At 49.4% G+C, this 16,134-nt stretch overlaps 1 protein-coding gene across 2 annotated transcripts in view; it reads left to right on the top strand.

Moving 5' to 3' along the window:
- Window positions 1-16,134, top strand: part of BGAL16 (beta-galactosidase 16) — a 103,935-nt gene that overhangs the window by 81,644 nt on the left and 6,157 nt on the right. Inside the window, exons 1-2 of one of the 2 annotated variants that reach the window (XM_086606214.1) lie at window positions 14,811-15,227; window positions 15,910-16,005. The exons of the other annotated variant lie outside the window; for it this stretch is intronic. Of the exons in view, the coding sequence (XP_086462340.1) occupies window positions 15,057-15,227; window positions 15,910-16,005 (267 nt within the window). The 5' untranslated portion in view covers window positions 14,811-15,056. Of the gene's footprint in view, window positions 1-14,810; window positions 15,228-15,909; window positions 16,006-16,134 lie in introns of those variants that run through there. 2 annotated transcript variants of the gene reach the window in all.

Genomic DNA, 16,134 nt, shown 5'->3' with positions numbered 1-16,134 from the left:
ATTAGAGTATTTTTAGGTGAGATATTATCCTAGCATCAAACACCAAATTATCAATAATAATTGATAATTTGGTGTTTTTTCATCTTGAGGAGAGACACATGTTGATGAAAAACAAAAAAAAACTAAATCGCCTAAAATTTGGTTCCAGCTTTGGTGCTGTATCAAATCTCTCTCGCGGTTTTGGAAAAACGCGCTTTTTTAAACATCGTATGGGCTTGGGCTTAAGTGTTGGCTTCAATCACGCAGTTTTGCGAAAACCGCACGAGAGATTTGGAAAGAGAAAAAAATAAGAAAGTTGATGTGCGACATATTGCGGCTTGGGCTTTTAAGATGGACTTCAGTGGCGCGGTTTTGAGAAAGCCGCGTGGACTATATGGCACGGTTTATCCAAAACCGCATCATTTTTATATTGAATATTTAATGTTTTTCCAAAAGTTGGTTGGTATTTTTTTAGTTTGGTTCAAAAATTTGGTATTTTCTTGATTTCTCTCCTAAAGATACTCTAAAAGATAATTTATTGCTTTTTGAGCAATTTTCAGAAAGAAAAGCAACAGAAAACGACTTTCATGTGCTCGCTTACACCACAATTTACAGACCCCCTAGGAAAAGCTGAAAAACCGCACCACGTTATCCAATTTCTAGTGTTAAAGCAATCTTGGTATGAAAACTGTTGCTTGGTGAATAATGTAGGTTACTTAAATCGGAGATTACTTCAGTACAAGCTAGCATTAATTGACTCGTATTCCGATCCTAATGAAGCTCAAGCTCTACAAGGTGTAAACCTTGTGTTTTTACATGTGAGCCATGTCTTACACTTTTGTGTAACTATAAAATGTATATCAGTTTTGTTCACATTTTTCATGAAACCAATATTCCTGAACAAAATTAAAGGGAGATCGACAAATAGGGTCAACCAAACTTTTCTGTTCGGTGGTGCCATTGATAAATCTTGAAGAAAAAACAGTTTAGATTCTTTTGAGGATATTACGGTATTACCTCATCTAAGTTCCTATGTGTCGTCACCTTAAGTGCAACTGTACAACAGAGTGAAAAACATTTGGTCCCTCCGCCTTTCTCTTACTTTGAATCCTTTCGTTTTATCTATCTATATCAAGTGTGTGATCGGGTAAGACATTTCCCACAACCTTACTCCGTAAGGAAGAATGTGGATTGTTTGCTTTGTGCATCTTCGAGCCAGGTCGTGGAGTCTACCACAGTATCAAATTTATGAAAACATTTTATATTAACAGATTTTTCGTAACAAATTAGGATATTAATGGAAGTAGAATTGAGTATATATCAACTTGTTTCTTTATGTAGACTTTTTCCTATGTGAATGTATCTATAACAATTTCTACACACAATATAATTGGTAGATAAATGATATTTTCCTTAACGAAATTGGTAGTTTTAATTATTACCGTAAATTGTCGTATGGCCATCTAACTAATCTAAGAGAATGATATGGTGCTCAAGTTACCAAACAAAAAAAGAATGATTTTTTTTTTTTTTTTTTTTTGATAAGTAATAAAAAAGAATGATATGATGCTCAGATAGTCAGATCCATCATCCATATGTAATGTATAGCTAATGTTTTTTTTTTATCAGAACTAATATTTACTTTTATATATATACAATCCTAGGTTTACATATAGGCCTCTAGCATCATAATATACTAATATCCTTTTTTGCTTTTTTAGCATCATACTAATATCTGATGGAGCTAATGTTAAGTGGGTCCATAATCCGCTTTTTTAGCATCATACTAATATCTGATGGAGCTAATGTGGGTACATAATCCGCGTTTGTTAAGCTGGGATAGTGATAATAACTAGTGTAGGGGAGTGATATTCTCTATACAGCACGCGCTTAGCATAGTGGAACTAAGGCACCGACCTGTGATATCAGGTCGCATCCACGAGCCAACAACGCGCCACAAGACAGATCGCACCATCACACGAACTACATCAGGCAGTGACACATACTCCCTATCCATAAGCAATCATGGCTGACGGAGTACTTGCACTAATCGACTATCGATCGATCACGCCGCAAAGCTACTTGCTCGGTATCCTCCTCATCATCATCAAATCAGACCTATGTAGATATTTCTCACATGCTCCCATGATCCACACCCCACGTTGGTGATATCCTCTACACGTGGAGGGTGAGGATACACTCCGAATCTCTATAAATACCACTCCTATGAACTACGCCAGACCTGATTCTACTCGCCCGGCCCCGGAAGCAAGATCGTGGCGATTAAACTCCAAAAGCGAACTTCGGTCTCACCCATTTATTCATATCAGTCCCGAGAGACTGTTTGTAGAGGAATAACACACCACACCTTTACATTGGCGCCGTCTGTGGTCTCGATTACTTGAGAAGCCAAACCACCTTTACACTAATCATTAGCAAAAACCAAACCCGGAAAGATTCTCAAGCCCACGAAGCATGGCAAGCCTCGAAGCTCAATTCAACTCTTTGGCGGCCCGACTAGGAACCATGAGCGAACAAATTGCCTGCTTCGGGCAAGAAAAACGTCACCTTCGTGCACAAGTAGATACACAAAGCCCAGCCCACTAGCGGGCACGCCCCGACGGGCGTTATCAGCGTCGATCGACAAATCACCGAGCTAAATCAAAGGCTCGACAAGAATCGCGGTCAAAAAGATTCCACTCAAATAGTGCGAGAAAATCTGAAAACCTATCGGCGCCTCTCCATTCGCTGCCGAAAGTCCTTCCACAAGGTCTCGCCTCCGGACTTTGTCGACCCGTTTCCATCAGTATGGCGGTCGTTACTGCCCGGGCCAGACATATAGCGATATGCTCAAAGCCTCGCTCTCTGGTAGCGCCCGAGAGTTCGACCATCTCCGGCTGCGGACTCTTTCCGGCCGACCTAAAGGGCGGCCCACTCGGTTGGTTTTCTCCCTCGAGCCCGACTCCATCTGAAGCTTGAGCGACTCACGACACGTTCGCGAACCCGAGACGTGCACAATGAGGCGCCAAGAAAGAAGGGTGATCTCAATTCACTCTTCCGGCTCACTCTGGCGGGGAGGAAACCTCTGACTCCTTCTTAAAGCGGTTCAAAACAGAGCTCTTGGACATGGAAGCGGCCTCAAGGAATCATTTGCGCGTGGCTTTTTCCACGGACCGCTTTGCCCGCTCCATGCAACACCGGCCTCACTAGGTCGCTCTTAAAAGACCAACCCGACCGTTGGCGGTAATGTATCTTGAGTGGATAAATACATCAAAGCTGCAAGAGGCTTTGTTAAAAGCGAAAAAGGGAAGCGAAAGAAGCGGCGGAAGAGGAAGAAGTTTCTGAAGTCGCATCATCATCTAGGGAAGCGACCCGCGACAACAAAGGGCAACCCTCCAGACCCAAACCAAGAAATGATCGGGAATTCGCCGTGCTCACCAGATCTCCTAGTCACATACTAGAAAAGATCAAGCGTGCTGCATTCTACCGCCCAGAGATACGACAGCCAGCAGATCGCCCAGATCAGCCCTTCTGCGCTTTTCATCGCGCAAATTGCCATGAGACCGACGTCTGCTGGGGGCTCAAGCATTACTTGCAAGACCTGGTCGAAGCTGGGCACATCAAACAGTACACTAACATCCCTGACGGCGACCTGCGCCACAAACTCATGGCCCGCAAGATTCGAAGCAGGTCCCCACCAAGAAGGAGCGCTCCGAGGTCTCACAGTCGCCCTCCCTCGGCCGGGGCGCTCCCGAGCAGCCCCTATCGGATCGCCGTCGGTAAATCAAGGCGTCGCGAGCACGACGAGAACCATCCACATGATCACTCTCCAAAGGCGATTCCGTCTCCGAGTTCACGGGGAAAAGCGAAGCGCGTCGACCCTTCATGAAGTATACAATTTCTCTTCACAAGCCGCGACCATGCGCGCGATTCGGGGAAGAAGAAGAGGGAGATATCACCTTCTCAGAAGTCGACCTCACAAAGTCTGCCTCCCGCATAACGATGCACTTTCGTGGTCCACGTCAAAATCGATGGCCCGGACCGTCAAAGCGGTTTTGATCGACCACAGTAGCTTCGTCGCGATATTTTGTTCTATCACACGCGATCCGGGGATGAACTTACCAAAGTCGGTCTTCATAGACCCCATTGCACCCTCTTCCGGATTCAGCGGCTCGAGCCGACCCGATAGGAGACATCATCCTCCCGGTCTCGGTGGGATCCCGGAAGACAAAGTCGGCTTCAACCGCGCGCTTCGGCGTCCTAGATACCAAGTCGTCCTACAACGCCATTCTAGGGCGGCGTTGGATACATCGGATCTGGGCGTACCATCCGCGCTGCATCGGGTCATCCGTTTTCGGCCCCGAGGGAATGATGGAACCGAAGCAACCCATTCGAAGCCCATCATTGTAACCAAATCATTGCCCGCAACCAAGGCGAGGAACCTCCATCTCTCCAAGTCGACGAACCTACCAACTACACTATGGCCAAGGGATTTAGTGGTGGTGGGTGAGAACTAAGCGCAACAAAAAGCGATCTGCGGGGAGCTCCGGCAAAGAGTTTTTGATCCTGGCCCGATCTCAACCACTACCAAAGCACTTGGCATATCGACGGTTCAAATCCCAGAGATCGCCCCATTGGGCAGCATCACGAACAAGCACAGCCTCGTGCTACCACCACCACCTCCCCTCCAACCAGCAGAATGTCAGGGAACTACCCGGTTCTGTTGTCCGCATGACAAATGATCACCGACCACCGTTTATCGTAACCCACCCGGGGGCGTCCGTTCCTCGACTCTTGGCCGACCAACACACCGGTCACCTGAGCACGCGCGAGCATTTCGCCCGAAAGCGCCAGAGCGCCTCGAGAGCCCCGACTCAAGACAAGCGACAAGTGAACCTCCGGAACCGAAGGCGACCCTAAACTTCGTCTATGTGGGAGCCAACCTAGACCCCACACTTAAGGCTCAACTTGTAAACTTTACGTCCATGAATAAAGATGTGTTAAGCGGTGGTATATTGATGTGCTGGTATAGACCCTAATGTTGCATGCCACCGGTTAAGCGTCAACCACGGTGCCAAACCCGGTTCGACAAGCGTCCTAGGCGATTGTCACTACGGCTTTCAAAAAGCAATCAACGGCGAGGTAGATAAGCTCAAAAAGTCGGTTTCATCCATGAGGTCGACTACCGAATGGATCGCCAACATAGTGGCGGTCGAAAAGAATGGCACCGTCCGTTTGTCGTCGACTTCACCAGCGTCAATCAAGAAACTCCAAAAGGCGACTTCCCCTACCAAGAATCGACCCGGCTAGTCGACCCGGACTTGTGGGCGCGCGAGCTGCTATCATTCATGGGCCAGCGTATAAGCGGGTACAATCGATACCACTAGCTGAAGAAGATCGAGGAGAAGACATCATTCATCACCGAACAAAGGAACTTTATTATTACAACGTTCTCCCATTCGGACTAAAGAGCGGCGGGGGCGACCTATCGGCGACTAGTAACTAACATGTTCGGGACATGTTAGGGGATACCATGGAGGTCTACATTGGCGACATGGTTGTCAAAAGCAAAAAGCGACCCGACCACCTCACCCGCCTCGAGCAAAGCGTTCTCCGGACTCTGACGAACCGGAATGGCCCCGAACCCGGAGAAGTGTCTTTTTGGTGCGTCCTCGGGAAAAATTTCTCCGGATATCGGGTCTACCGCGCGAGGTATAGAAGCAAATCGGACCAAATTCGGGCGTTCATCGACATGCCCGACCCTCAAACAAAAGCGGATACAAAAAGTTGTCGGTATGGTCATTTGCACTCAACCGATTCATATCGAGCATCGGACAAGTGCGACCATTCTTACAAATACTCAAAAAGGCGAGCAATTCTCATGGAGCGATCAATGCCACCAAGCATTAAGCCACCCTCAAAGAGTACCTCCACAACACCTCCGTCCTCGCGAAACCAACCGGCGGAGAAACTCACGGGGCTCTATCGGCGGTATCGATTTAAGCCATCGGTTCGGTCTGTTCAGGGCGAACACAATCGAAAGGCCGATCTACTTCACAAGCAAGACACTTTCACTCCGGTAGAAGAACTACTCTTTATATAGAAAGAAGCGGTCCTTGCTTTGTTATACTCGGCAAGAAAATTCAGACCGTATTTCCGGCTCATCCAATCAAAGTCTTTGGCGATCTCCGCTGAAGAGGATTCTTCACAAAGACAACAAGACTACCGGGATGGCAATATGGGCGTAAGAGTTTGGCGAACACCATATGGACTTAATCCGCGCGCGTATCCGCGGAAGGTCGGTCGTTCTGGAGACTTCCTAGCAGATTTCCCGGTTGGCGACCCTAATTGGGAGGTGAAGCGGAGGTCGCACCCAAAGAAAGGGAGCACGCATAAGCGGTCACGGTCCCTCTACGTCGATGGTTCCGGCAACCACGGAAGGCGATGGTATGGGAATCGTCCTAGTCTCCCCCGAGGGAGCTATGGTAGAAAGCGATTCGGATAGACTTATGCGTCAAACAACGAAGCGGTCACGAAGCACTAATAATGGGAATCTTGTGGCGGCGATCCAATTTGGGGTAAAGGAGATCCAAATCTTTAGTGACTTCATGGCCCGGTGGTTCGCCCGGTTGCAAAAGTACACTACCGGTGAAGGTAACCTCTCTAAATACCTTCCGGGTTGTTAACAATTTGCTTCCGTCATTTAGCGGAAGCGTCGATACACCATTTTTTTTGCGTGGCGAGAACCGTCCACGCGGATAGCTTGGCATATCTAGCTACCCGGACGCGCGAATGTGTCCCTCGACAAATTATTATCGAAGTAGTCGACCGACACCTTACCAAAGCGGACCAAGTCTTGACAATTAGCGACCTGGGTCCCACTCTCACGAAGATCGAGGCGAGTCACTCATGGATCACGACCTATTATACGATTACATCGGCCGCGGCACACTCGGAGGGGCGCACCAAAGCCAAGAAGGTTCCACACCAAAACGCGTAGCTATTGTTTGGTGAGCGACAAGTTATTCCGCCAAATCCATGGGGGACCTCATCGAGATGTATCGACCCGAGCAAGGCCGGCTAATTTTTCTTTGAAATTCACGAAGGAGAATCGCGGCAACCATCTTTGGAATTCGGTCACTAGCCCACAAAGCGATCTCCCAAGGGTTTACGGCCTCATTATGCGGATCCATGCTAAAGCGTATGTCCTCAAATGTATCAAATGCCAAACATTTGGTCCAACATCATGCAACCATTTCATGGCCCGATTAACATTCGCGAGTCCTTGGCGTTCCACATGTGGGGCATGGACATTATGGGACCATTCATCCCTCGGAAGAGCACCGGCTTCCGCTTTGTCCTAGCTGCCCGCGGACTACTTCACTAAGTGGGTTGAAGCAATTCCGTTAAGCGCCGTCAAAAAAAGAATCACATGTCGAAAAATTTCATTTGGACTCATCTCATCACCGGTTTGGCCTACCACATACATGCGGTGATGGATAATGGCTCGAGTTCAAAGGGAAAAGCGATCAAAGAGTTTACGGCCAAATGGAAGATCGTTCATGCATTCTCTACACCCACGATGCGGCTCAAAGCAATGGACAAGCGGAGAGGCCGGACCATAAGGCCCATTACGGAGAATTTGAAAAAGAAAATTGAAAAGAACAAAAGCCCGATTGCCCAATCAATTTGGAGAACATACTCTGGGCTCATCGCTCTGACTGGCTTCAAGCAAACCGGCGAAGTCACCATTCTCCCTATGCTATGGCACGAAGCCGTCATACCCACCCGGTGACAATCCGACAACCCCGATCTGAACTTGTCGAAACGGGCCTTAATAACTTCGGTTCTAGCTTCGAGAGATCGACCTCCTCGAGGAACGGCGCGACCTAGCGGCCGTCCGAGTAGCGACCTACCAACGGAGTCCTCAAAAGATCTTACAACAAGCGAGTACATCCACGATCTTTTCAACCCGGGCGATCTCGTGTTGAAGAAAACTCAAGATGATGCTAAGCTAGCACCAACATGGGAAGGCCGCTTACATGCGTGGAACGTGTCGTTGGCAATGGCCGGTATTGGATTAAAACCGAAGGAAAAGATCTTTGCCGCGACCATGGAACACATACTTGTTAAAGCAATTTTTCCAATAGTTGTATTACGCATTGTAATTCTGTTCCCGGCACAACAAAGTTCAAATGAAAGAAAGTCAAGATGGTATCATAAATGGCGGACCTACTCACATCTCCAAACCCGCCTCCCCACGAGCATACCGGGGCTAAACACGCTCATCTGGGGGGACGGCTCCGAGGGCTTACGGGCTCAAACTCTCCGAGTCTCGCTAAGTTGAGGACCTATACTTCTAGGATCAACTAAGCGAGAACGCTCTCGAGGCGAAACTCGGGGGCTAAACAGCGCTCATCATCCGGGGGCGGCTCTCGGGAGCTTACAGGCTCAACGCCTCTCCGAGTCGCTAAGTTGAGGACCTATACTTCTAGGATCAACTAAAGCGAGAACGGCTCTCCGAGGCGAAGCATACCGGGGGGCTAAACAGCTCATCTGGCGGGGCGCTCGAGGGAGCTTACAGGCTCAACGCCTCTCCGAGTCTCGCTAAGTTGAGGACCTATACTTCTAGGATCAACTAAGCGAGAACGCTCCGGGGCGAAGCGCCTCGGGGGCTAAACACGCTCATCTCGGGGGGGCTAAATCTCGCTAAGTTGGGGGGCATATACTTTTCGAATCAACTAAGGAGGGCTCTCCGGGGAAGCGAGCGCCCTCGGGGGCTAAACACGCTCATCACGGCTCTCGGGGAGCTTACGGGCTCCAGCCTCTCGAGTCTCGCTAAGTTGAGGACCTATACTTCTAGGATCAACTAAGCGAGAACGGCTCGAGAGGCGAGCATACCTCGGGGAAAACACAGCTCATCTCGCGGGGCGCTCTCGGGGCTTACGGGCTCAACGCTTCCGAAGTCTCGCTAAGTTGGGACCTATACTTCTAGGATCAACTAAGCGAGAACGCTCTCGAGGCGAAGCCCCTCGGGGGCTAAACAGCTCATCTGGCGGGGCGGCTCGGGGAGCTTCACGGGCTCAACGCCTCTCGAATCTCGCTAAGTTGGGGGCATATACTTTTCGAATCAACTAAAGCGAGAGCGCTCGAGGAAGCGAAGCCCCCCGGGGGCTAAACAGCTCATCTGGCGGGGGCTCTCGGGGAGCTCATAGGCTCATCGCCTCCCCGAGTCTCCCTAAGGCTGCGGGCATCCCACTTTTTTCGACTCAACTAAGCGAAGCGCTCCGGTGAGCACCATAGCCCACGAACTCCGCGGGGGGCAAAGCCCGCTTGTCGTCCCTAAACGATCAAAGCGCTCACCTGGCGTTCCCATACATTATCATAGCAGCGGCCTGACATGTAGCAAGAATACATTTCAGAACCAAAACATATCACGGCATTAATCCGATCCGAACACCCGCCTGGCTGGTCTACCCGAAAAAATCGAATCGGTACCGAATCGCAAAATACCAAAGGGACCGAATCGCCACTTTAGTGGAAACCGGTTCTCAAAATCAAAAGAAGCGGCTGCTTTCGGGCAAGCCGAAAATGCAGCTCAATGTTTAACCCTCATAGGGGCCTGAAAAACACCGCGATCAAAGCGGACAAATCAAAAGCGTATCCTCACCAATAAACAAAATCGGCATCATCGGTGCGACCACATGTTTATCCTCGGGGAGCGGTGGTTGAGGGAACATATCACGGAAGCTTCGCGAACAACCGCAGCATCTGCGGCCTCTTGAGCACCATCCGCCTTCTTACGGTGACAATATTTCTCGTCCGGCAGGCGTACTCACTCTGAGGCGATGGTATCGCAGCGTTACGAGCCTTTACGAGCAACCCCCGGCATTGCTTGCCAGCGTGCTTTCGGTCACCTCCGTGATCTCCATTTGCAAGTCGACAACAGACGCGACAAAGTTTTTCATTTTCGTCGTCGGCAAAGACCGCGACACTTAGCCGACATAGCTTCCGGCCTCCTCTTATGCGCTGCGGCGGCTCGCGGACATCCCATTTCGACTTCGGGCATCAACATCGATGGCGAGGCGTTACCTGGCGTTCTTGACTTATCATAACCGGCAGAAGCGCAAGCCGCGAAAGTACAATGAACATCAATCGAGAAACGAGCGGTGAAATTAACAAACGGCGTACTCGCCAAACGGCTTCGCCATGTCCATAGTCCCGGGGCGTGTCCATATCTTCGTCCTCAACCTCCGCTTTGTCCCGTCCGGCCACGATGCCCCTCGGAAGATCGTCGCTATATAGGCGAGTGGAAGCTGCCGATCGAGCGGCTTTCTGACCGCGCTTCTTCCCGACCTCCGGCGTAGAAGAACTTCGCTCCCCGTCCCCAGCGTGAGGCGAGAACTCCCACTAGCGGCGTGGCCCCTTGCTCCAGTGTCGTCCATCCGTTCGGCAACCCGAGGGAGGCCGTCCTCGATAAGGGCGACGATCACCACACCTCCGGTGGCTCGCCCGACCTCCGGGGCGTTTAGCTTTCTTGGACCCGTTGCTCTTGCCTTCCCTCTTGCCCGCGGTCGTCGTGCACATGTGGATGAAATTCCATCTCCTCCATCGGTGAGGAGGAGAGCTCTCTGCCCTCTTGCCTTCTCCCCACCAAAAGCGTAACAACGAGCCATATGAGCGGCTAAAGCACAAAGAGCAAATCGAGGCAATGAGGAAGAGATAACACCTTTACAATGATCAAAGAGAGCGAAACCACCATACGAGAAGATGACCACCAAAAGCAAACCGTTAAAGCGGGTGAAGACGGCGACAACGAAATCCAAATGCCATCGCTCTCCCGAGCGGTTTCTATTTATACAAAAAACGTCTCTTCCCGAAGGCGACTCATTAAGGCATCGAGGCGTAAGCGCCAATCAATGGCAACCATCATTTCATATTTATGGCCAAAGCGTTTCATCTCCGCTGCGTCACGAAACCGCACTGAAATGAAATGGAAGTGACCATTGCTCCGCGGGCGCGCTCGGCCGTACCAATCTTGAGTTACTAGAGGGCCAGCTACCCCGTCTACCGCGCCGCGACCGTTCGGGTGACACAAGTCGACCAACCCGAGGGCATACAAATCAAACACACATACAATATGCAAGAAGCGAAAAACAACGGATAACAACATAGCATTAATATAAAACAATTAGCAACCTGAAGACCACGTCCGATACCAGTCGCCCGGATAAAAGCGAGCTGCTTTGGGTCTACCGAAAAATCCGGCCAGTTAAAACATCGATTATCATAAAGCCGGACAAAGAAAAAGGCGAAGCTGCCCCGGGTAACCCGGGAAAACAGCCTATTGTTTTAGGCGAGGCGGCTTACAAATGCAAAACCGGACCTTCAACTTTCAAACAACATCTTCAAAGCCTTCAACGGAGGGGCGTCCGGCGGGAGCGGCTTTCGGATCACCGGGAGGCGCCAATCTTTGCCGGTTAAGCGTCCCACCCAGACCGCCAACGACGGAAGGTTGATCCGCAACCACTTCACCAGCAGGAGCAAGAACGACCCCGCGAACCCGGCCACGACCGACCTCGGCGAGTCGACTGCCGATCTATTGCGGTCCCTTGGTACGCTCCTCCGGCGGTCGCCATACCTCGCCCTCGGTTCTTCTATTTCAAACGGATGGCAAGATAGGCGCCTTCGCCTCCATTGCGGTAGCTTTACAGCGTCGTGGCGTATTAAGCGGCAACGGATCTTCTTCTTCATCATCGACCTCATGTCACCGGCCCCGCCGCCTCGTTCACGGCCGGCGTCCTCTCGAGCGAGTAACCCGATTCGCCTTGGCGTATCGGCTCCACCTTCTCCGATTGAGATATCGCTTCGGAGATCGGAGATCTCGAGCCTCGAGGACTCAACCTCCGACTTCTCCATCTCGGCAAACAAAGGCGGTTGTCTTCAATTTACGATACCGGCAACCATCTGCGGCGGCCGCATTTATAGTACCACAAACACCACGATAAGCAGCGATTAATACAATAAGGGATAGCACAAAGCGATAATAACACTTACCACTTACCGGGCAAATCGCCTTATCCACGCTCTCGAGATTGACTCTAGTTCCTTGGAGTCAAGGTCCTTCCTATCACCATCAAAGCGTCATCCCTTCCAAACAAAAGCGGCTATGGGTGCGGACTTGTAGCTGCGATCGACCTCTTCACATAAGCGCTTCTTCCGATTACTTCTTCCACATACATCGAGGTTGCGCTCCATTTCGTCCTTTCGATCTTGGGCGGCCCCTTACCGGCGTCTCTGGAGCCAACCTTCCCGCTTCATCTTGCCGAGGCATCTCCAACCACCGGTCGAATGACCTGCAGGGCAACCTCCGGCGTCCTCGGCTAGAACGGCTGAAGTCGGGCATCGGCCTCGACCTCGGGTTGCGAGCTGCCCTCCCTCCCATTCGCACCTCGCCACCACATGCGATCACGGGCCCCTCCTCGCCGATCTTAGCGGTCGGTACTCGGAACATCGGAAGGAACGTCCTCAACGTCGAAGGGAGCATCCTCCCGACCCATGCCCGACCGGACCGGAGGCCCGGCACCCAGGGGTCGCTTCACCCGATCTGGCCCGGTTTCTATCCTCCCCGGTCGGTCACCAAATCACTTCGCTTCTCCATAACACGTGCGTACTTTGGGCGGCTCCCTTACCACGAGCCCTACTTTTCGAGCTTCTCTTCTCTTCCGAGCAGCCAGGTCCTCCGCGCTCCTTAAAGAACTTCGGCGACCTCGGCAACTTGGCGATTTTCGTCGTCGAGTCGGTAGAAGCGAATCTCGATCACCGCTTCGGTTAGGTTACTGCAATGCGCAGTCGGTTATCTGTACAAAAGCGACAAAACAACAAATGTTCGATCGATTACAAAATCAATCGATATCGGCGAAAAACCTAAGAAAGCGTCTTGGTACCCACCGGTGAAATCCACGTTTTCACATCCACACGAACCGGCTTTCGCCGCGGTGGTTACCGACTAGCGAGGAGCGGTCTTTTATCCCAAGACTCGTTACTTCATCCATCGAGCGAGGCGACGTTAGCTTCGGGTTTGCAAGCTAAAATTGTATGCCCTAGATCGCTTCAAGGTGAAGTGCTCAATAATATCGGCGACTTCGATCACGGTATTCACGGTGGCGTTCAACGGTCGAACACCTTTAACAACCGCCCGGTGTTACCCACTACCGCGACAGCGCTTTGCCCACGGGGTTCAAAATTGACAAACCAACCCGAAAAGGGTATATCGTCATGTGGGCCCTCGGCCCCCTCCCTCAGGGCGATCACCCGTCGGTGCGATGGGGCGTACCTATCGCTAAAGACCGGGCGCCTCGGGTCGGGCTCGTGGATCTCGGACCCTCTACGGTTATACCATATCTTTTCCTCGGATATGGAAACGCCCTCAAAGGCGTGTTTATCCACGACCACTGGCGGCTTCGCTCGAAGCCGACCTCTCACCGCGCGTCTGAAGTGCCAGCGTCGGCAACCCGCGAAGCGGTCGAGCATCGCCTTCTTCACTCAGCGACCTCGGCCTCATCCCTATCTTCCTCGCTGACTACCGGTGATTCATCATCTCCTCCTCCTCCTCCCACCAAAGGGAAACTTCCGCGCCGATGCGAGCGAGTGTCATCGAGAATCCGACATTCTTCTCCTCTAAACGTAACAAACCTAGCTCTTGGTATCTAGCGAGCACCCTAACTACTCTAGCCGCGAAGCTAACACTAAACAAGGGAAACGGGTTCAAAAATGGCAGAAAACTAACCTGAGGGTTGATGCGCTAATGAAGTTCTCTCTACCAAACGAAGTAGCCAAATGAAGCCTCAGTCAAGCAAGTAAGATTTTTGAACAACCGCCCCTCCAATTTCCAAGGCATTATGATTACACCGTAGCCCTAGCCCCCACGACTTCCAAGTAACTGTCTTGTCTTTTCACATCCCGAAAAAAAGCGCGTTCCCCTTTGCTGCTGCGCTTTCGGATCATCACGTCTTTGCACCGCACGCCGTCTACGATCACACTAACCAACTTCTACGCGGTTAGCACTAGGCGTTTCTACAGCGATCGTGGCGATCCCCAACTATCACATAGTGCGCGTGCGTGCCACCGTTCTCTCGGTCGTTTTTCACAACCTACTAAGAGGGGTGTGTAGGGGAGTGATATTCTCTATCTGACGACGCAGCTTAGCATAGTGGAACTAAGGCACCGACACACGTGATATCCGGTCGCATCCACGAAACCAACAACGCGCCACAAGACGGTCGCACCATCACACGAACTACATCGGGCGGTGACACATACTCCCTATCCATAAGCAATCATGGTGACGGATTACTTGCACTAATCGACTATCGATCATCGATCCGCCGCAAGCTACTACTTGCTCGGTATCACTCCTCATCATCACAGCCGGACCTATGTAGATATTTCTCACATGCTCCCATGATCCACACCCCACGTTGGTGATATCCTCTACGTGGAGGGTGAGGATACACTCGAATCTCTATAAATACCACTCCTATGAACTCGCGCCGGACGATTCTACTCGAGCCCGGCCCGAGCAAGATCGTGGCGGTTAAACTCCAAAAGCGAACTTCGGTCTCACCCATTTATTCATATCAGTCCCCAGAGACTGTTTGTAGAGGAATAACACACCACACCTTTACAACTAGTAAGTGGTATCATTAAGCCAAAGAACAAGCGTACCTAGGCAATCCTAATTCTAGATATATACATATATATTTGGTGCTCAACAATGTTTGAGTGCTTGACGTATAACACAATAACACCTTTTCTGCCGTCTTTTAAACCTTCTAAGTCTTAACCTCCTAAAACACTCGGTTTCTTGTATTTCATTAGGAATACACACATTAATCTCACCACTTCCTTTTATAGCCAAAACTCAAACAAAGTGATGCAGAATCGAAAACAGATTTTGGCCTACTTTATTTCCAAGTCTATATAGAGAATGGGATAAACAGTGAGTGATATATATACGTACTGAATTGAGAGAAGTGTATGTGAGAGAGAGAGTTCGTTGAGTAAGTTTTCTGAAGATGTTGCGGTGTTTAAGTTTAGTGGTGGTTTTTCTATTGGTGGTGTTGATTGAAGGTGGTGAACATGTTCAAGGAGGGAATGTGACATATGATGGAAGAGCATTAATCATCGATGGGCAGAGAAAGATTTTATTTTCTGGTTCTATTCATTATACTCGTAGTACTCCTGAGGTATTTCATCAAACTTCTCTAGTTATCTTTGTTTTGTTTTCATGCATGTCTCATTGTCGATCACAAAATCTTATTAAAAAGAAAAGAAAAAACAAGATGATAATCAACTAGTTCGTTATAATGTTTAGGGATAGAGAGAAAAGAGGAAAAAGAATCCACACATTGTTGTTGTTCTTATTGTCTTGGGTAGGTGAGAGATGATTTTGGAGTGAAATTCTTCAAAGTATAACAAAACAGTGTTTCTAACTATCTATGCTAGATTTCCGGTGGAATAGTTGTGACTCGTGATCAGTGTTATTAAACTAGGGGAGTTTAATTACCTGCTGGAAGATGAGCCAACTCGAGCAATTATAATTGACTCTAACAAATTTGTTAAGGGAACGTGAGAGTTCACAAACATAGGGCAGGCACTATGGAATCCACACGCAATGTTTTCTGGATCAATTTTGTGTGTTTTGCCGGTTATTATTGGATTGGTTATGGATCATATCAAGTAGATTACACACTTGCAATTAATCCAAAAAAAAGAAGAATATAAAGCAGGTTCGGCAAAATAGATTTCAAAAAAATTATATTCGGGGAAAATCAAACCGCACGTAGTAGAACAGTAGCGTAACAAGACTTCTGTTAGTCCTTTTTTTTTTTTTTTTAAAGTTCATAATAATTATACAAAATCTTGCAGATGTGGCCAGATTTAATAGGCAAGGCGAAAAGCGGTGGAATTGACGTGATACAAACCTATGTATTCTGGAATAAACACGAGCCTCAACCAGGCCGGGTAAGAGTGAAACAAATTCCTGCATACATCGCTAATAAATCAAACTGGCATTGCTTGTTTTTTGTGACTTAATATGGTATTATTATTGTTATTTTTATTTTTGTGGGTAAAGATAGTTTGTTTCTTGTG

Source organism: Coptis chinensis, chromosome 4 (genome assembly GCF_015680905.1).
Source record: "Coptis chinensis isolate HL-2020 chromosome 4, ASM1568090v1, whole genome shotgun sequence".
Lineage (NCBI taxonomy): Eukaryota > Viridiplantae > Streptophyta > Magnoliopsida > Ranunculales > Ranunculaceae > Coptis > Coptis chinensis.
The sequence above is the reverse complement of the archived record's forward strand: the minus strand, read 5'-3'. Positions and strand labels throughout refer to the sequence as shown.